The 20,971-nt window shown below is 36.9% G+C and overlaps 2 protein-coding genes across 2 annotated transcripts; both read left to right on the top strand.

The window, feature by feature from the left end:
- The first annotated feature begins 4,095 nt into the window (after positions 1–4,095).
- On the top strand, positions 4,096–5,321 carry LOC111383091 (expansin-B15-like). Its single transcript, XM_023007163.1, has 4 exons — positions 4,096–4,332; positions 4,409–4,521; positions 4,613–4,800; positions 4,863–5,321. Exons 1-4 carry the CDS (start codon positions 4,152–4,154, stop codon positions 5,185–5,187), a joined length of 807 nt encoding a protein of 268 aa, XP_022862931.1. The 5' UTR covers positions 4,096–4,151; the 3' UTR covers positions 5,188–5,321.
- Positions 5,322–8,576: 3,255 nt separating this feature from the next.
- On the top strand, positions 8,577–11,277 carry LOC111377311 (QWRF motif-containing protein 3-like). The gene is made up of 6 exons (XM_023000391.1): positions 8,577–9,735; positions 10,237–10,356; positions 10,536–10,652; positions 10,762–10,851; positions 10,999–11,106; positions 11,212–11,277. Exons 1-6 carry the CDS (start codon positions 8,599–8,601, stop codon positions 11,275–11,277), a joined length of 1,638 nt encoding a protein of 545 aa, XP_022856159.1. The 5' UTR covers positions 8,577–8,598.
- The last annotated feature ends 9,694 nt before the right edge of the window (positions 11,278–20,971 follow it).

Below are 20,971 nucleotides of genomic sequence, written 5' to 3'. Positions count from 1 at the left end.
ATAAATATTTAAATTCTAGAGAAAAACGAGAATTTTCATTTCAGGCAGTTTCGGTCGACCGGTTGTAGTCCGGTTGACACTACCCAGCTTTCAGTGTTTTTATCATAACTTCTTCTCTCGATATCCGATTGAAATAATTCAAAGTGCGTTGGAAAGCTAGCTCAAAGAGCTACAACTTTTATTTAGATATCATTTTCCAAATCGAATATTTCCTATGTCGAAAATGGATCTCAAATGAGACTAAAAATCTGAAGTATACTTTAGTCATCCAATATTCATGTCTTAGTGCCACTAAGGTGTCTAGAATTATTTGGGATTCTACAAGGACCAATGCAAAATGTCAAGTGGAAGCCTATAAAAAATCTGTCAAAGTTTACCTGTAAACATAGCATCACTCTAAAAATTATGTACATGCTCGTTTAGATGTCTATGCATTTATTCAAATTTTATTTATTTATTATTATTATTTTTTTTTTGGTTCTATACTCGTAGATTTGACTAAATTGACATGGAGCTCCCATTGATCAAGTGTAATAGAGACAAAAAGGTGGATTTTTAAGTATTTTAACCAAAGGAATTTGATTTTTTCCTAACTCCAAAGAGATATTTCGAAATCTTCTCCTAATTAACCCTACTTGACAATGATAGCCACGTGAAATCATGCTTAAATTGATCCACATTCAACGTGATACGACATTAAGAATGTATGCTTCCAAAGATGCGTGATTTTTCCGTTGACAATTTAATCCCAATTCAAAATCTTTGATATAAAAAAATGACTATACGAAGAGGACAAATGATGAAGTTAATCGTGTATTTTTGTTCTTTTATAATATTATTCAATTTTTATAATTTAGGACTAAACACGTTATAACAAAATGACACAATAGTTGATCATAACCTAGCAAGCAACACCATTTTTGAATGAATACAGAGTTAATATAAGGCCGTGCAATATTGGATATAACGTACTTTCTCTTATATTATGTTCTTAAATAATGCATACCTTCCATGAGATTTATAAACTTTTAGAGGCATCCTCGCCCTTTAAAATATTACACAACATATCCTCCCCTGCTTAAAATTTTGAATATCGTATGCTTAACCTGAGAAAATCACATAAAATTCTCTTATTTCAATATTGCTTACTTACATTGATCATTTTTTTTTCCAAAATGTTAGCATAAATAATAGTGTTAATGCTTAAAATACCTTTAAAAATTTTCTTCCATCTCGTGGCTCATTGATAAATAATATAATACCTCAAATACCCCTTTAATAGTTCTAAGTAAATCAACAATGAAGTATTATTTAAACTATTTATTATTTAAAAATTACTTCAAAATTTAATTGATTGAAAAAATTATATTTCGAAACATACAAGATGGAGGGATTCTAGTTGTGATTTCATCTTAAATGAGTACTAAAAAAACATGTTAATTGTAAGTGAATTACTTTTTTGAAGGTGATAACTAACATGATTATATTTTTCAAATTTTAATAGGTTTGCAAATTTATTATTGGTTTTATCATTTTTGCTTTAACAGAGAGTTGACAATAAATGAAGTTATCGAATGATCCACTAAGTGGAGTTTAAATTAACACTACAAATGCCTTCTTATTTAAATTGTTATGTTTTATAAATAGTGGTTAGTTTATAGTCAAATAAAACGTCTATTATTTTTTTATTAATTAGGACATTGCTTTCCGTGTGCCTATTACTTTAATATATGTAAATATTTTTTTTAAGTATATATGTCAAATCAAGTATCTCTTGATGCATTTTTGAAGAATTGAGGTGTGACTAATATTTATTTTTTTATTTTATTAGAAATGGTAAATAGGCATTTTAATTATTACATTATTGTTAAAGGAGTCACGGGATTAAAAAAAATCATAAATATATTTAAACATTACTACAAATATTTAAGTTATTATGTGAAATAAAAGTGATCAATGGAAGTATGCATTTTTCAAAACTTGAAATAAGGAAGCATAGATGAAGGTATAGGGGATGGGCAGGGACTACCGTAATGACAACCTTTTAAAAAAAATTTCAATATATACATAAGAATTATATTAAATTTCGAAATTGAGTATTTTCACAAAATAATTGTATAGCCGAGTGGTAAAAGTCTGTCTTTGTGATTGTAAACAACGTATGTTTGAATCCCTCAAATGCGACCTTGGTTTCTCGAAAAAATAAGTTGCATAAGCAAAAATAAATTGTGTTAAATATTTTTCACCGAATGAAAGTTGATAGAGACTCTGTCAAGCTAATGTGAGAGGGAGAAAATTGAAGATGACTAGAGCTCGTCTGATTCAAAGCTCTATTAGATGGAACTACTCAACAGAGTTAATTTTCTAACCAATTTTATATTCAATTTTCAGACTTAGACATGATTTTGTTCTTATTTTAAGAAAATAAGAAACTTATAAATAGCAATCCATAAAGCGGACTTATTTTGGACCTAGTGTATTTTAGTTTTTATTAAACATCAATGCCTCAGAGATTGAAAATATTTCAAATACTGTCTCTAATGGGGTGGTCAAGTTGGTGGGGTAGGTGAGTGTGAATGCCTTTGGTCACGAGTTTGATTTCTCCTACCAATACCTTCTCGATCAAATCTGTCGCACCGGACTTACCTAATATGGTTTACCTGATTGGCGTGATTTGCAGGCTATTGCGTCAACCCGAGAGTTTACCCAGTGCATACCTGAAAGGTAGCGACTATGAGTTAATAATTTATTGAATGCATCGAAATGCTACTTGATATAACATATGTGAAATTTTATATAGACTCATTTTATCTTTCTTTCTATTTTTCTGCTTAAAATTTTATATAATTCAATCTACTTCAACTGTAGGACGTAGTTCGTAAAATACAAAACAAGCAATAGCATAAGGGAGAAAATATTTCACCCTTTTTGAAAATGTCTAATGGAATTGTCGGAAAGGAAGAAAATGAATTCCCAAATCCTCGCCTTGTATTATGGTGGATGTTATCTTTAACTTGGAGTGCGACGGCCACGTGGGAAGTTTAAGTTATTGATACTGTAACTGTCACATATGGTGGTTTTCAACGGTTAACGGTCAATAACCTATATTAACGGCGGAGTTAATGGCGATTTAATCATGTAATTGCTTTCAATTACATCCGGGAAATCCTGTACACTACAAGGTATAACATACATCCTTGGAATATGGGACTTTGAAATTTAAGGCGTAAAAAATAAATCCCGTTACAGTGCTATAATTTTTTTGATAGAGGGGGTGATCGATTCTCACAATGACAGAGGTCCCACCTTTTTTTTGAACTTTTTTATTCATGTGGGACCCACGACATGTGAGAGGATGTCAACCATTCGAGGCAAAAAAATTCTGGCAAAGCAGCAAAATTCGTAAAAAAAAATTGAACAATGGACCCACAGCCTGTGGTGATTGTGCAAAATGGTCCTTAAGCATCGTCCGATATTGTTAAAAGTCGATTATAGTTGAAGGGTCCCAAAATATATAATGAAAAAGTGAATAAAAATTGTGGGTTGAATAAAATGTGCACTTAAAAATGAAGTTTGATCAATTTTTTAACAAACAAAAGCTCTACGGGCGAAGGATTATGAATTATTCCTATTGAAACAGAATGTCATGAAAAGAATTTCAGTGTCTTCTTTCTTAAGAATTTCAGATGCCCTGTTTTGTCAGCTGAGAAAAGCTTCGTATCTTAGCATCAATTTGTCTTTTAAGCTTAGAAAATCTTCATTTTTGGCATCAATCTTCATTTACAAATGCAAAATTCTTGAAATAATACAGAATGGCTATAATTTGTTAGGATCCAGTTTTAAATAATAAAAAAATAATAATAAGCTAAATTAATTAAAATCAATTATAATCATGGAATATTACAAGAATTTCAATATTTTTCTCAGAAAAATGAAATTAGTCATAAGGTAAAATTATCAGTCTCTTGATCTATTAGTTCACTCTATTAATTATTTATTAGATCATAATCCAAAGTTCTGGTTTAACTACAGTTAGACGTAAAGTGATACAGGGGCATTTCATTGCTCTATAAATAGAGTTAATTCTTGCAGTGCAGTCTCCACAGAACTAAACTTTTTTATACTAAGGGAATTAACAAAGCTCCATTTTCATGGCTTATATTTTGCATACAAACTCTCTTTTAACTTATTTAGCATTATGTTTTCTTCTACTTAACTTTTGCTCTTGCTTCAACCCTAAGCTTCTTGATGTCTCAAAACTTCAATCTGATTCTGAATGGTCACCGGCTGTAGTTACCTGGTATGGAAGCGCTAATGGTGCAGGAAGTACTGGTAAGAATTAATATATATATTGGGATTATCTAAAAAGAAAGAAATTTATGAAATTTTTGTTTCTTTGCGAATTTAGGGGGTGCCTGTGGATACGAAGATGCTGTAGGGGAACCACCATTTTCGTCCCTAATAACTGCTGCGGCTTCATCTCTATACAAATCAGGCAAGAGTTGTGGAGCTTGTTACCAGGTGCTTCAAATTATATGATTCTGGTCGAACATGCAGTTCAACAATATATAAGAACTGTGCTAATTATGGTTTTTGGGATTATTTTAACTAGGTCAAATGTACAGAAAATACTGCATGCTCGGGTAATCCGGTAACTGTAGTTATAACAGATGAGTGCCCGGGTTGTGACTCAGAATCAGTTCTGTTTGATTTAAGTGGAACCTCCATTGGAGACATGGCGACTACTAGCCAAGCTGATCAACTGCGGAATGCTGGACGTGTACAAATACAGTATCGAAGGTAAAAATTTTGAGGCTTGTAAATTTGAATCTTTATTTTTATTTATTTTTCAAAATTTTCAGAGTGGAGTGCAATTACCCTGGAGTACGATTGACCTTCCGAGTCGACGCGGGTTCCAACTCCAACTATTTCGCCGTAGTAATTGAATATGAAGATAAAGATGGAGATGTTGCATCAGTTGAACTCAAACAGGCTTCGGACTCAGATTCTTGGGTTCCCATGCAACAGTCCTGGGGTGCTGTGTGGAAACTGAATTCTGGGAATTCATTGCAAGCCCCATTCTCCATTAAGATAACTGGGGATTCTGGGCAGAGTCTTGTGGCTAACAATGTGATACCTGCTGGATGGAAGCCTGGAAATATTTACAGATCAGTAGTCAATTTTTAATGGATATGGCTTTGCTGAAGTAATTTTACTGGAGAATAAGCAGAAGTAGATACACGAGAGATTTTTGTAATCTTGTGACGTTGTTCTACTTGTTTGAATGAAATATATACGAGTATATCGAGTTTAGTCATTCTGCACAAATTCCTTATTTTGATTAATTGAAACAAAATCACAACAAGACCTCGTAGCATTTTGCGAACTCTCAACTTGGCTTCAAGTTTCACGTTGAGTTCTAAACGTGATGGAATTGTAGTTCAATTCTTGAACTCTCAACTTGGCTTCGATCTAGTCGAGACCACTTGATTGCATTGGATTCAAATGGTTAGACACTTAAGTTTTGCCTAATTGGACTCGATCGAGTAAAGTTATTAACAATTAAGTAAGTTTACGGATTTATTTTATTTATAAGTGAAATGTTAGCGTTGATATCAAAAATTAATAAATCAATCCTTGACTATAGAAATTATAAGCCGTCATGTAAGTTTGTCCATTTAAAATTCATTGAACAAAATTTTATTGTCCCCTTGCCCCTGATTGATTAAAGATAATAGGGATTGGCCTATAGACTAAATAGCACATGAGGCCCACGGTTTAGAAGAATTACAAACATTTTGACTATTTTTCACTTTTAATCTCCTAAACGGTCCTCCTTATCACTTTTTCTACTAATTTATTTATTTTTATCTTTATTTTAAATTTTTGCAATAGATAGCTTTTAACCTCAACGATTGCAAAATTTCAAATTCATAACTAAGGCCAACCAAACAATCTCAGTATTAAATAAGAACTTACTGACAGAAATAAGATTTTGATTTTCTATTTAAAATAACTTCATTAATGAAATCTCTAATAGAAATTTTCCCCCTATAAATTTATGTCTGATTTTTGTTGATGATAGTTATAGATAATTATTTAAATTAATTTAATTTATCGATGGAAAATTATGTCGATAAATAAAGCAATAGAAAAATAATAAACACTGCTGATGGAAAATTCCATCAATAACAGAATAAAAATATTTTTTATTAAATAATGAAAAATAATTCCATAACTAGTGGCTGAAATAAATATCTTGTAAAATTTAATTTAGAGGGGAACTTCCATCAGTAAATAAACTAATAAAAAAATAAATATTATTTTTAGTCGTTAGTAAAAATTAAATATAATAGATCGCTATTGTTTCTCTCTTTAATCAAAAATCAAAATTGAAGAAAATATGTAAATATGAGAGTCCAAATTATTTCCATCCGTCTCTGGCAGGGATGACAATGGGCTGGGTTGGGTTAACTATTCAAAAGCCAAGCCCAATCTGACCAATGCACTAGGCCGTCCGGGCCCTGTAAAAATACAGGTCCAGGCTTATTCTCAATGGGGGCCCTATCCAGCCCAAACCGGATAGGTCAGATCATGACCTTTTTACAATTATTTTTTATTATTTTTAAAAACATATTTGGAAAAAAAACTCGAATTATAGATTTTGTCAAAAGCCTCTTCTTTTTGAGCTTGGGACCACCTACTATTATAGAAAAAATGTTGAACCCCAACCTTGAGAGCTCTCACCGCCTCGTTCCTGGAGCATTGTGAAGGAGGTAAATCGCGAGATATGCTCCCATCAGATCAGGGAACAAGAATTTATCCGTACACTGGTGCCCACAAAGAATCCAATTTCATATTTCAGGAGTCGAACCTCTTACACAGCGACTGTCAGCAAGATTGAGACTATTTCACTCATTTCCTTTGTACCACTGGATTATGCAAAAAAAAAAAAAGAAAAAAAAAAGTGATATTATATTTACAGAAGTTTGAACTATTATATTATTTCAAATCAACTTTAAACACTTCTAGGCTCTGTCGGGAAGAAAAAGTCCTTGTGAACTCAGTAAAAACAAAAAATAAAAAATGAGTAAGAAAGAGAAAAATGCGAACTAAATGTGGTTTAGCAAACTATCGATAAAACTAATATTTTCCTCACTCTCACAATTTCCCCCTACACAAAACTAATACGAAAGAGAAAAATGCGAATTAAATATGGTTTAGCAAACTATCGACAAAACTAATATTTTCCTCGCTCTCACAATTTCTCCCTACACAAAACTAAAATGATCAACTTATTCTGCAAACTTGTGCTTATCGTTAATCTGATTTTTCTCTTTTTGTGACCAATTTTCTCTATATAAACTCTCATAATTCTCTATCCGAAGTAACGTCACCTTGGCGTCAGACACAACTTTTCTCAATGCATGATTTATAGGAAAGATCCTTGAACTCTTTTTATAAGTTTTCTTCCCCTATTCAAATATTATTTTCTTTTACAATAAGACTTCTTTCCTTAATGTACTCTTTTTCCCTTTTAATGTCAAACATTAATTCTATGTCCCTTTTTTCATATTAAAGTTATTTTATTTAACAAATTTGGATCTCAATGTCCACCTTGACCCAAAATCTTTTAATCGACGCACATCTTGACACCTATCCTCGCACCTCTTTCATCGATAGATGCCACAGTTTTTCTGTCAATGATAGAAGACAAATCCAGATTCAAATACTCGTCAAACCTAACTTTGCAATTTGAATTCTTGGTATTATAATTTTTAATCTTCTAATTACTACTCACAAATTTCATCTTGACTCCTTCACAATATTTGCGTGACTTGATTAATAGAACTTCACATCCATGTGACTCGAACTATAGCTCCACATCAATGTCACACAACCAGTGTATCTCAACCAGTGCAGGTATACCCCTTTATGACTCGATTATCATCAATAAGTTGAAATCAAACATATTAAATCTTTATTCGTCACACCTCCTCATTTTAAGCTGCCATACTCTGCCAAGAAGTATTTATAACTTTACCTTTTGTGTTTCTTTGCTTTGGATTCAAATGACATTAACTTACGGTGAAATACATATTTGCTTAAACTTAAAATTATCACTTATTTTTACAAATACCAAAAGATTAGTCAATATAATCTCGACTAAATCCACAAGTAGTTCACTCAAATCATAATTGACTCGTGGCAATTACTCATTAACCCAAATTAACACTTAAAATGCCGGCTAAGCTAAACAATAGAATCCTCAAACAACACTCCTCTATTAACTAAAACTTCGTTGTTGTCTCCTACCCCCCAACTTCCCTGTCAAAGTCTACTTACTCAACCCAGTCAAGGCCACTCAAATCCCAAAACCACCCTCATTTCTTCCTCAAATCATAGAAAAACCCGTAGTCTCACGGGGTCATTTACGTCATTCTACAATCCCATTAACGATAAATCCTTTGCCTCGCTGGCTTTCGTATCTTATTTGCCGCCACTTTTCCAGTAGTTTTTGTTTTATATCTCAACTACTTTCTCTAACACACCAACAACATTGGATAGGGGTTAATTAAAACTCTCTGAAGAGAAACCATGGACGTTTGTGATCAATCTTTGAAGCCTAAGAAGCCCAAATCTCGACAAGTAAAATCACCAGCCTCACCTGAAAATGGATTTCAATCCCCAAACAATACCGTTTCTCCGCTAAGGCAACATGCCCGTTCATCTAATGATTCGAGAAAGCACAAAAGCCTCAAAAGGTCGGGTTTTTTACGTGGGCTTTGGCCGTCATCAACCCCATCGTCACCTTCAAAATCAAAACTTGATACTCTAGGAGACCACCTTGGAAATGATGGAATAAAAGACCTTAAAGAACGAAGAAATAATGACAAGTCTGATGATTCGCTTGTTTTTACCAGGCAAAGAAATTGCTCCGAGCTTACCAGGTTTGAAAATGATCAGAAAAAGATTGCTAAAGAAAATCATAAACCGGGATTTGGAGGATCCATTCGTTACACTGGGAGGTTGAGATTTCCTGGAAGATCAACGAATTCTTCATCATCCAAGAATTCAACTTCAGCTGACGATCAAAATGATAATATAGCACCTGGGAGGTTTTCAGTGGATGAAACTGCACTGAGAAGGAAGACTTTTTACGATACACGGGACTCAGATTCCGAATACAGTGATGTTTGTTCAGGCACAAGCCTTGACATTGGACAAAATTTACCAGCTTCATATATGGCTTCAACAGTGAGTTCAAGAAAGCATGGAATTGCAGTGCCATCAAAGTACAAGAATGATTCATTTTCAAGGTCTAGAAAATGGAATGCTGATTGTGGTATTCAGAAGCCAATTTCATCATCAGATAGTTCTCCAAAAAGATTAACACCAAAGAATTCAATGAAGAAGAACATTTCAAAGTGGGAATTGTCACTGGGGCATCCGAGCTCGCCGGTGACGTTGAGTGATAACAAAGGGAAGATTATGGGATCGTCGAATCTAAAACCTCTAGGTCCTTCAAGGGCTAAAGGAGTTGAGAGTCTTCTCAGTATGGGGATAGAATTGTTGAAGGGTAAGAAATCCTCTCCAAATCCATCGTCACCCCGCAGACCAGGCTCCTTGGCGAGTGTTCATCAATTGAGGTTGTTGTACAACAGGTTTATGCAATGGAGGTATTCTAATGCTAGAGCTGAGGCTGTTAATGGGAACATCATCAGAAAGGCCGAGGTAGGTATACATATGTATGCTTGACTTGTATTTTTGGTATATATATGTTTGGTAAAATATTTTATAGATCATAAAATATTACTAAAACTGTCCATTCGGGAACAATACCATAAACTTGGAAGGTTGTTGACGTCGTCTCAAAATAAAATTATCGAAAAACGGAGAACAAATTGCTACGAAGACTCTAAGTTCGGACTATTGCTTATAATTTTCCCTTCGTACTAATCTTTGGAGTATTCTATTGATCAACGTGCACACATCTATGTTACAAATGTGCATAAGCTACTTTCTTATCAATAGTAATTTTTATTATAACATCGACAAGCTCCATGGGCCTCTTGCCTCTATAGAATTGGTCCAACTTGCGAAAGACCAACAAGCTTAAACTAAACAATGATGTTAGATAGCATTATTCTATTTGAATTTTTGCCAAGTGGACTTGAGAAGTTCACCTGTTTAAAGTTGTTAACCCTAACTGATAAATATTTCTGTGTTTTGCAGAGCAACTTGTTACATGCATGGGATGGTCTCGTTAAACTACAGCACTCTGTACTACAAAAGAAACTAGAGTTACAACATGGAAAGCTAGAGATGAAATTAAATCACATTCTTCAGTCTCAAGTTAGTAAAAATTCACATTTTATGACCATTACTTTCACATTAATAGTCAGTAAACCGAATGCAATCCAATTTGATGTGCAATGCGTTCGATCGAGCAAACAAAATTTCAATTTTGTTAATTCATACATCGGGATATCAGCATTAGCATAATATTGTTCGTGTATGTTATGATCACACAGATAAGGGTACTAGAAACTTGGGGCAACATGGAAAGAGACCATATATCAGCAATTTCTACAACCAAAGATTATTTGCGTTATGTTGTTTGTATGATACCCCTTGTTGAAGGAGCCAAGGTAATCTCAAATGTATTGATGCATATACACATACGGTATATGTACGTATATATCCAAGAGTAAAATTATTATTATAGTATCTAATGAATTTTAACTTATGGCATAGCAGGTGGAACCACTATCAGCTTCCGTTGCCATTCGCCATGCATCAGATGTTTCAGCATTTATCAACTTAATGTTAACAAAATCCGCATCTACGGTAAATATAGCTAATCATTGTGATACAATGGTTCAATCCCTTTCGACATCCACATCTTGTAGAGAAAAGTAGTGGCGGGGCAAAAGTAGAAGTCCTGCCAAACGGTCTGTAGTTTTTCTTAGTTACTAAGTTTGGAAGTTTGCGTAGGTGGAGACAACGGGAGGGGTACTCGTTGAATTAGCAAGAGTAGCCACACAAGAGAAGCTGCTATTACAAGAATGCTTGGAGCTTTTAAAAACGATTTCTGCTTTGCAGGTTAGAACAAATACATAAATATTCTCCATAGAGACTATTGCTCATTGTAAATATAGTGGTTTGATCTTTATTTATTTTTATTTTATTTTTTTGGTTTTTGGGCAGATAAAAGAGAGCACTTTGAAGTGTAGCCTCATGCAAATAAAGTTCAATCATGCTATTATCCAATAAAAAATGACATTATCCAATAAAGTTTTTCCCGCAGCAGCACAACCATCAAGAAGCTATCTCCACACGACTTATTTCACTAATTTAATTCCCTTTTTTTTCTTTTGTTTGCCGTCCATAAGATTTTTTCTTAATTAAATTGATGAATAATTGAGATAATCGATGGGGGTTATGTATGAATGTACCTACTTAATGAAAGGAAGATGCGTTAATATCTTAAAAAAAATGACCATGCGCACAAATGAATCCTCGTATAATAGGGTCAAGCGATCACAATAGGTAAAGTTTGTTAGATGACGAAACATTAGACCTGCAAGTGAGTTCGTAAGCAAGCGCGTAGATATATAGGCTTGTCTAATTCCCATTTTGCTAGTAATATCACCAGTGGATAGTGCTAAAAATAGATCAAATTAATGCACAGATTTGGCTTGATAGGCTTAAGAGTGTTGAATAGGCTTAAGAGTGTTGACTTATCTCAGATATTTTAACTGAATGCTTAATACAAACCAAGGTGATACCAATGGGATGATTCTGTACTGCCACAGAAGAAGTGCTGGTTTCAACTTCCATCACCTTTTGTGAAGGGTCCACCAATACAAAGGGGACTGACAGCTATATCAACAACGCTAAAAAGGGATAGAAAGCCAGTTATAACTGTGTATTTACCATTTTAAGTTAAATTTTCTTTAAATAATAAGGCATTGTAAAATTGAGAATACTGGAGGCAATAAATGAGTGTAACATGTTATAAAAAAGAACCACCACATTCAATTGTCACCCAGTTGATTCCCAATACTCCATAAATCATTTGTGCCATTGTCACACAACAGATATCTAGGAAAAGGAGACAACAGAGAAGTCCATAACAATTGACTCGGCATAGAAAAATTGTGATTTTGTGAACAAGTTTTTTTAACTCAAGGTTAGAAGCATGGACTAGCATTAGTACATCTAGGCACTGCTCAAGTTCAACAAGATTTAAAGCATAATTATCTGACTTTACAAGCTAAAACGACAACCATAAATATCCCTTTTAGGTGACAAAGACCAAGCTGGGATGCAACCAAGAAAAACTAAAAATGTAAATGACACAAAGTACATTAAAAGGAACCATGTACTAATATTAACGTGAGAGAAGTGGTTTGAAATAGGTAAATAATGCTAACTTTGAGTTGACTTCGTTCGCGGTCGAACTGGGAATCCTGTGGTTCAGACCATAGTTATGTACAATAAATAATTCTAGCCACATCTCTTTCCAATCGCACATTAGCTGCCACTGCAGAGAAACCAAACATTAGTTTGCTAATCATTAGCTGATTCAAGTCTGACATGTCTCCAAGTAAATAAAGATAGTAATGAATTACTCAACCTTGGAAAGAAGGTTGAATTAACAGGTACAATTGCTGTTACGAAAGGCAGCACAGAGATTCCTCAACCTTGGAAAGAAGAACGAATTAACAGGTGCAATTTTAGTTTCGAAAGAATCTCACAGGATCATATCCCAACATTGTTCCAGCCAAACTCGGAGCAGTCCTTGTCCATTTGAATAGTTACGAACAGTCAAATTGTTTACCGACCATTGAGTAATGAATGATTTGCCTCATTGCAGCAATGTTTCTTTCCGGTTAATTGTTCCAATGGTCACTGAATTTAGGTTAATGTCTTTAATTGGTAACTGAAGTTCAAAATATCGAGTTTTGATCGCTGAACTGAGTTCCATGTCTTCAATTGCTCATTAAAATTTAAAATGTTGAGTTTTGACCACTAAATTTTGAAAAATGTTGTAAATTACTCACTGTAAACTCGACATTTTTCAAAATTCAACATTTGTGTCAGTGAGTAACATACAATATTTTTCAAAATTCAGTGGTCAAAACTCGACATTCTTAATTTCAATGAGCAATCAAAGATATGGACTTAAGTTCAGTGACCAAAAAACTCAACATTTTAAATTTCAGTGACTAGTCAAAGATATGGATCTAAATTCAATGACCATTGAAACAAATAATTCGTTTCTTTCAGAGGTACTATTGTTTACTACATTTCTAGCTATATATATGATCCATTTGGTAGAACTTTTGATTTTATTTTTTGTAAAAGAGTTTCATGAGAAAGTTGTATTAGACCAACTTCTTCTAAAAACTATTCTAACTAGACAAAGTTTTTTCAAAAAATAATTCAAATACATTCAAAAATAGTTTTTTAGTTTCAAAAGCATATTTGACTTTTAAAATCCTTGCCCAACGGGTCCATATTAGTGCTAATTTTTTTGAGGTTATGATATAGTCTTAATTATTTTCAATTAGAGGTGAAAGCCAAAGAAAATTTGGTCGTTTAAGAAACACATTTCCTGAAATACACAATGTATTGATACACAAAAGGTATTACTAGTGGTGGAAGCAATTTCTGTTAGGAAAAACCCTAAACCCTAAACCATTACTCTAACTAAAAACTACGAGTACTAAACTTCTATTAACCTTATATCCCTAGAATTACAACTTATTCTACGAGTACAAACTAGATCGCCATATACATTTCTCTTCAACTTATGGCTTTTCTTTTGAATGATATGCTTAGTGTTTCAGAGATTATGCTTTACTTGGCTGATTTAAGTGAATGGGCTTACAGAAACTACAATTTTGATCTCTGGGGTTGAATCACCAATTTTTTTAATCGGACTCCTCAGTGGAGTCTGAGTTTTACAAACGTAGCAAGGATGTTATTTTTCTTGCATTAATCAAAATCAAATGTTAAGAAAATAAGTTAATATAAGTATCCATATTATTTTCAATCATTCTAGTGCCATCTAATGAGAGTTTGACGAGTAAAATTGCCTTCGTGCTTCATGGAGCGGCTTATGGTTTGTGCTTTCGAATTTTTCTCTAGTTTTGTGTGCTTCAAAGTTGAACAAATAAACTTAATAATACTCTGGTTTCGTGTTGCTAAAAATTGGGTTTTTACTGGATTTTAATAAATATTGATAAATTGTATGATTGAAAAGTTGTAGGTTCCATGAAATTTGGGGTTAAAATTAATTGTTAATTTTTAATTTAAATTTTTAGCAATATTTTAAGCTACGCTAAACATGAACTTAGTAGATTTTGATAAAATTGATGAATATACACTTGAAAAATTTTGGATATCATAAAATTAGTTATTAAAATTAATTATTAATTTCGTTTTAGAATTAACTTTTAGTTCAACCAAACATGGGGTTAATAATAAAAATTGATGTTGTGAAAATTTGAAAATCGTGAGGTTGATCATTTAAAATGAATAATAAAGACCTGCAATTTATATTTTGTATATTCTTCTTATGAAAACTATAGTCTTAGACCCTTATACTTTATTGACATGTTTTTTAGACTATATTGGATGCGATTGAAAGAGATACATATGTGAGATAATTATCGATGCCTTATGCACTCCAATTCAGCACAATGGTCGAGAGAGGTAGGAGCCAGTGCGGTCCCTAGTCTCCTTTGAAAAATAGAGGGAAAAAAATAATATATTTCTTTTTATTTTGTTTACCATTTAATTTTAATACTATTAGATTTTGTGCTTGAAAAAATTTTGTTAGTTAAATTTGGCCTTTGTGAATCTGGGTTATAGCTCATCCACTGGTTCAACATATTAAGCCCATGATTGGTGTAGATTAAAATTAGATTTAAAAAAAAAAAGATAAAAATTGATTAAGTCCCTGTTTGAGCCCCTTTTTTGAAAAAAAAAAACTACATTTTTAAACAATGTTTCGACATCATTTTAATCACACATTTTTTAATAAAATAATATTACACGTAAATCTAATTTTTCCTTATTTTTAACCACACATTTCTCATCAATACACTATTCAAAAATTCATTCTTATGAAAAGAATGGGGCTCAAACATGGGCTAAATTTGTGATTGAAAAATTGTGAATCTCATAAAATGTGTAGTTAAAATTAATTATTAACTTTTGACTTGAGATTTTTATTAAATTTTAAGCTTCACAAAACATGGACTAAATATTGTTCTCTAAAAAAATAGTTTGTCCCCTCAAAACTTTTTGCCAATGCATAAAATTTTGTATGTGTACATGTATGTAATGCAATATTGGATCTTGTTTTGTTGATTCAAGGAGTCTAAAACGGAGTATGAATACATTATTTGTTGACCCCAATAAATGTTGCCAACAGATACCGGACCCACTTGCGCACATGTAAGCGAAAATCCAACACGTAAAGACACGTGGACGGTCTAAAACAGACAGATAAAGGGCGTGGAAGTAGCTCAACGACGCGGGACGAGAACGTTCCGAATCTGTCAAAATGATCGTAGACCGATTGTACAATAATTACCAATTAATGTTTGCAAATGTGTATGTAAATATGCGTAAATTCGTATTGTGTTGCAAGATAATAAGAAAGAGAGAGTAAAGTGTGATTTCTTGTATTGATTCTTGCATTAACCTTTGTGTGGGGCACATGGGGGAGTATTTATAGTCTCATAAGTTAGAACGTGGCTTTTGGTTCGGGGTACACGTGGCGTCATCCGGTTAGTTTACATGTCAAATTGTAGGCATCAGCCGCACCTAGTCTGCTATACATTTATTGATTGGCGGAGTCACCTCTACTAGTGACAAGACTTAACATTTACAATCATGACAAACGTCCTATCAATCATTCTAGTATGATCTTTGTGCAGAGGATCTCTTGGGGGAAGTATCTATAGAAGATGCTGCTTTGTGATTCGAAGGTTGCTACCTCGGCTACAAAGCTTCAGCCAACTGGGCCTCGACATATGGGCTTCGGAAGCTCCTCAAGAGGCAATGATAGATGGGCATCGGTATATATGGGCCGAGGCTTCTGTGGACCTCGATTTGTGGGCCTCGACTATGCAAATCACCTCGACTTGAGTGCCATGTGGTTCGGCATGAGTTGGCTGTGGGCTCTGGTCGGTTGTCCAAGTGTGCAAACACGTAACAATAGTCCCCCAAGTCCAAGTATAGTCATTTATGTAATGTGAAAACTTTGATGAAGTAAAGCCAGCCAGTTAAGTTGAAAGAAATTTTTGAAATTTTTTGTACCCCAAATAATAGTGCCCCAAGTCCAAGTATAGATATTTATATCATGGTTGAAGTTAGAGATGTGCCGTTTTCAAGGAATGATGAGAATGATGAAGCCAAGGTGGTTGAGAAATCAAACCTGCGAAACTTGATGGATGAATGATGAAGAGGAAGTCGAGGTGGTTGGGGAACCGAACCTGCGAGGCTTGATGGCTGAATGATGAAGAGAAAGCCGAGGTGATTTGGAAACCGAACTTGTGAGGCTTGATGCTGAATGATGAAAAGGAAGCCGAGGTGGTTGGGAAACCGAACATGCGAGGTTTGATAGCTGAAGCCTGAGGTACATTGACAATAATTGTTCCTCGGTAGTTGTGCCAATGATTTGATGTTTTGCACATATTTTCGAGGAAAGGTGGCTGAACCGTTACAACTTCCAAGGCACCTGCTACCGTCGAATTAAAGTCGTAATTAGGAAAACAGCTGGAGCTTCTAGAAACAGACGCGTTGCGAAAGGTACGTGGGAGACACGCTTAAATCTGAGGCGTAGGTTTGAAAAACCGTTTGAATTCTACGCCTTGGATTTGATTTAGAATGAAGGGTCCAGATTAGATGAGCTTTGATCAGATGGTTGGGGTTCGTCCTGACCCTTTATAAAAGGCGAGAGACCCCCATTTTTCTGGATTTTCTATCTTTGCAATCTTAATTTTCTTCCAAAACTTAAGTTTTTCGACGTTGAAGCTGTTTGTTCCCTGGTTTTCGGCACCATTCCGTTGGCGTAGTTATTCTCGTAGGTATTTTCACAGAAAATCCCCTGTATTGCGTTCTTAGTCATTTTCTGAAATGGAGTCCACCTCGAGTAGGGAGTTGGTTACTGTCGCATCATTCGATCAGGGGGCTAGTTATAGGGAGGACTCCGAGGCTGAGCAGTATGCTATGACCGAGGAGGCAATGGACTACAGTGTACAGTGGAGATGTCTAGAGTCTCTTCGAATATAACATTGAAGAGGTTGGGGAAGATTAGGGAGAGGTATTGTGTACCTCATTACATAGAGATGTTAGTACCCGAGGCCCATGAGTGAGCCTGTTATCCGAGGTTTGGGTGCGTGGTGATGAGTGAGTACCTATTTAGCGTAGGTATGCGTCTTCCTCTGCACCCCTTCTTCAGGGTGGTGCTGAAGAACTTCATGTTATCGCCGACCCAAGTTCTGCCAAATAGGTAGAGCCAGTTGGTTGGCTCGTACTTCCTATGGAAGGAAGTGTTACTCGGGGAGGACATGCTTCTCCACGTCTTCATGACCCTATTTCAGCCTAGGATAATAGGTAAGGAGTCGGGGGGTGGTATTACTTAACTCCTTGGGGGGCTCATGGACCATTTGTGATGGGGCTGCCTTCTTCCATTAAAGGGTGGAAGTAGTCACGGTTCCGGGTAAGGGGCAAGTGGTAGGTAGTGGAGGGAGACACAGCCTACGAAGCTCGTGAGTCTCCCAGCCTAAGTTTGCATTCTGTATTCAAATTTCTTTAGATCTAACTTTGAGGCTTCCTTTGCAGATAGCAGTACGAGGTTCGAGTTGAGCAAGGAGGAGTTTGAAGTGATAGAGGACATTTACGAGAGACTTCTCAAGCTTAGCCACTTCGACCACCTCATCGACCGAAGTCGCTACTTCCTTGATTTCGAACTGATGGCCTCCAAGGGTAAGAAGCTCCTATACTTATGTATTTCTTGCTTTTTGTTTTGATGATGATGCATTGACTTGTTCTGCAGACAAGTTCAAGAAGAGGGAATACCCAACTCCTGACGTGGCCTCTATACTTAGGGCCACATCCACTGTGAAGACAAGGCCCCTGAAGCTGGGGTCTAGTGGTGCCAAAGACGTTCGGGGCAGGGTCGAGCGCCTCTCAAAGGACGGCAGCTCAAGGGCTCCCAAAGAGGGGACACCTCAGAGGTCGGAGAAGGCCAAAGAACTTCAGGAGAAGGAGAAGGTCCCCAAGGAGCAGAAGAAGAAGAAGCTGGTGCACATCACCAGCTCGTCAGGAAAGTTCGGGACCTCTGTATCCCATAAAGGTAAAGAAGCCACTCAGTCAAAGCTCCTTGTAGTCACCTCGAAAGCGGTAAAGATTGAAATGGTTCAACAAGCCGAGGCTGAGGAGGCTAAGGAATAGGCTACGAGGAGGTTAGCTGAGGCGGCAGAGGAGGAGGCTACCAAGCAGAGGCCTGCGAGGGTGCAAGGGAAGTCTCCGAGCTTCCTTGCCGGAAGGGAAGAGGTTCTGGCTCCAGCATTGGTGGAGGCTCTGCCACCTGAGATCTGAAGTACTACAGAAAGCTTCTACAAATTTTGGACGGATCGGTGGCAGTTGCATGCCTCCTCATGTGACGTCACGGACTTAACAAGGGCCCTCGTGAGCCAAAGTGTGAGGACTTTTGGCCTTGCACTGGAGTGCAGGAAGGCCCTTACTGACTTTCAAACAAAGACCCAGTCCTCGGAGAAGAAGATGGCCTCCCTTGCAGAGGAGCTGAAGGGAGCTAGAGTTGAGACAGAGGAAGCGAAGGCCCAAAAATTTTAAAGATGCGGCCAAACTGGAGTTTGCCTTGACTCCGATCGAGGCGTTGAAGAAGGAGGTGTATGAGTCCCAGTGCAAGGTGGCCTCCTTGACTAAGAAAGTGGAGGTTTCCAATGACCACCAGAATGTGACTGCCGAAGCCTTAGAGAAGACAAACTTGGAGCTAGCTAGGGCCCAAGATGCGTACAAGTTCTTGGAGGGCTAGATAAAGTGGTATGTTGATGAAGCGGCCAAGGCAAAGGAGGAGGCCAAAGTGACGAGAGAGGAGGCGATGAAAGACTACATTGCCAACTTCCACAATACTGAGGAGTATAAGAGTTTCAGCACCTACTGGAGAAATTATGCTTACGCCGAGATGATGGAAAGGGCTAAGGAACTTTACCCAAATCAAGACATGTCATAGCTGAGGTCGGAGTTTGTGGATGAAGTGCCTCAAACCCCAGCTGATGAAGCGGTTGGGGATAAAGTAGCAGAGACAGAAGAAGGAAGTTCTGATGCTCAGGCTGCGAAGGCCCCGACTGCTGGGGCGCTTCCATCATCGTCCCAGGCTTAGGATAGTCTTCTTTTCAGTTATTTCTGATGTACTAGCCTCAGGCCCCCCTTTTGTAATCTTGATTGAAAAGCAATATAATATCTTCTTTCATTCAATGTTGTTTTTGTCCTAAGTGCATTGGCCTCGTTAAGCAATTGAACTTAATGTTGGTTGAAAAACTAAATAACTTTAACTTGGTATCCTAACTCCAATCACTTGAGCAAGTAAATTGTACGCAAGCCTCACGAGCCATGACCAATATTGGACTTAAGCAAATGAATTATACTTAAGCTAAATAACTGTAACCTAAATGGATCCTGATTGGACTATGTTTCAGCCGAACTGGGAATATTGCTGTCTGATTCGAAAAGTAGTTGCTTAAAGCTAGTGGTGGTTGAACCTTGTGCATAAATAGGTATAAAAGTTTGTCTTGTTGAGGCAAGTGCGTGCACCTAGGAGTTCAAATGAGGTGGCCCAGAGATGAGACACTGGCCTCTACTCCGAGGTGAAGACGCTTCCCAATATAATGGATGGTTCAGCCATGCTGAGACTTCTCCCAGTGGCGTTCTATCTCACCAAAGGGAGGCAAGTGCATACACCTCGGAGTTCCAACGAGGTGGCCCAGAGATGGGACGCTGGCCTCTTCTTCGAGGTGACGATGCTTTCTAACATGGTGGACAATTCAGCCATACTGAGGCATCTCCCAGTGGCATTCAACCTCGCCAAAGAGAGGCAAGTGCATGCGCCTCAGAGTTCCAACGAGGTGGCCCAGAGATCAGACACTGGCCTCTCCTCTGAGGTGACGACGCTTCCCAACATGGTGGATAGTTCAGCCTAATCAGGCTTCTCCCAGTGGCGTTCGGCCTTGCCAAAGGGAGGCAAGTGCATGCGCTTTGAAGTTCAAACGAGGTGGCCCAAAGATGGGATGCTGGCCTCTCCTCCGAGGTGACGACGCTTTCCAACATGGTGGATGGTTCAGCCATACTGAAGCTTCTCCCAGTGGCGTTCAGCCTCGCCAAAGAGAGGCAAGTGCATGTACCTCGGAGTTCCAACGAGGTGGCCCAGAGATGGGACGCTGGCCTCTCCTCCGAGGTGACGATGCTTCCCAACATGGTGGATGGTTCATCCATAATGAGGCTTCTCCTAGTAGCGTTCAGCCTCGTCAAAGGAAGGCAAGTGCATGCGCCTCGGTGTTCAGACGAGGTGGCCCAGAGATGGGACGCTGGCCTCTCTTTCGAGGTGACGACGCTTCCCAACATGGTGGATGGTTCAGTCATATTGAGGCTTCTCCCAGTGGCGTTCAACTTTGTCAAAGGGAGGCAAGTGCATGCGCCTCGGAGTTTAGACGAGGTAGCCTAGAGATGGGACGCTGGTCTCTCCTCCAAGGTGATGATGCTTCCCAACATGATGGATGGTTTAGCCATGCTGAGACTTCTCCCAGTGGCGTTCAGCCTCACCAAAGGGAGGCAAGTGCATGCGCCTCGGTGTTCAGACGAGGTGGCCCAGAGATGGGACGCTGGCCTCTCTTCCGAGGTGACGACGCTTTCCAACATGGTGGAT

The sequence above is a fragment of the Olea europaea genome, chromosome 3 (genome assembly GCF_002742605.1).
Source record: "Olea europaea var. sylvestris chromosome 3, O_europaea_v1, whole genome shotgun sequence".
NCBI classification, from domain to species: Eukaryota; Viridiplantae; Streptophyta; class Magnoliopsida; order Lamiales; family Oleaceae; genus Olea; species Olea europaea.
The sequence above is the reverse complement of the archived record's forward strand: the minus strand, read 5'-3'. Positions and strand labels throughout refer to the sequence as shown.

Bases quoted from the DNA above. Each gene is read 5' to 3' on its own strand.
- LOC111377311 (XM_023000391.1), top strand. From the start codon at position 8,599: ATGGACGTTTGTGATCAATCTTTGAAGCCTAAGAAGCCCAAATCTCGA. The intron at 10,357-10,535 runs GTTAGTAAAAAT...ATGATCACACAG, and splicing joins ATCACATTCTTCAGTCTCAA to ATAAGGGTACTAGAAACTTG. The intron at 10,653-10,761 runs GTAATCTCAAAT...ATGGCATAGCAG, and splicing joins CCCTTGTTGAAGGAGCCAAG to GTGGAACCACTATCAGCTTC.
- LOC111383091 (XM_023007163.1), top strand. From the start codon at position 4,152: ATGGCTTATATTTTGCATACAAACTCTCTTTTAACTTATTTAGCATTA. The intron at 4,333-4,408 runs GTAAGAATTAAT...TTGCGAATTTAG, and splicing joins TAATGGTGCAGGAAGTACTG to GGGGTGCCTGTGGATACGAA. The intron at 4,522-4,612 runs GTGCTTCAAATT...TATTTTAACTAG, and splicing joins GTTGTGGAGCTTGTTACCAG to GTCAAATGTACAGAAAATAC.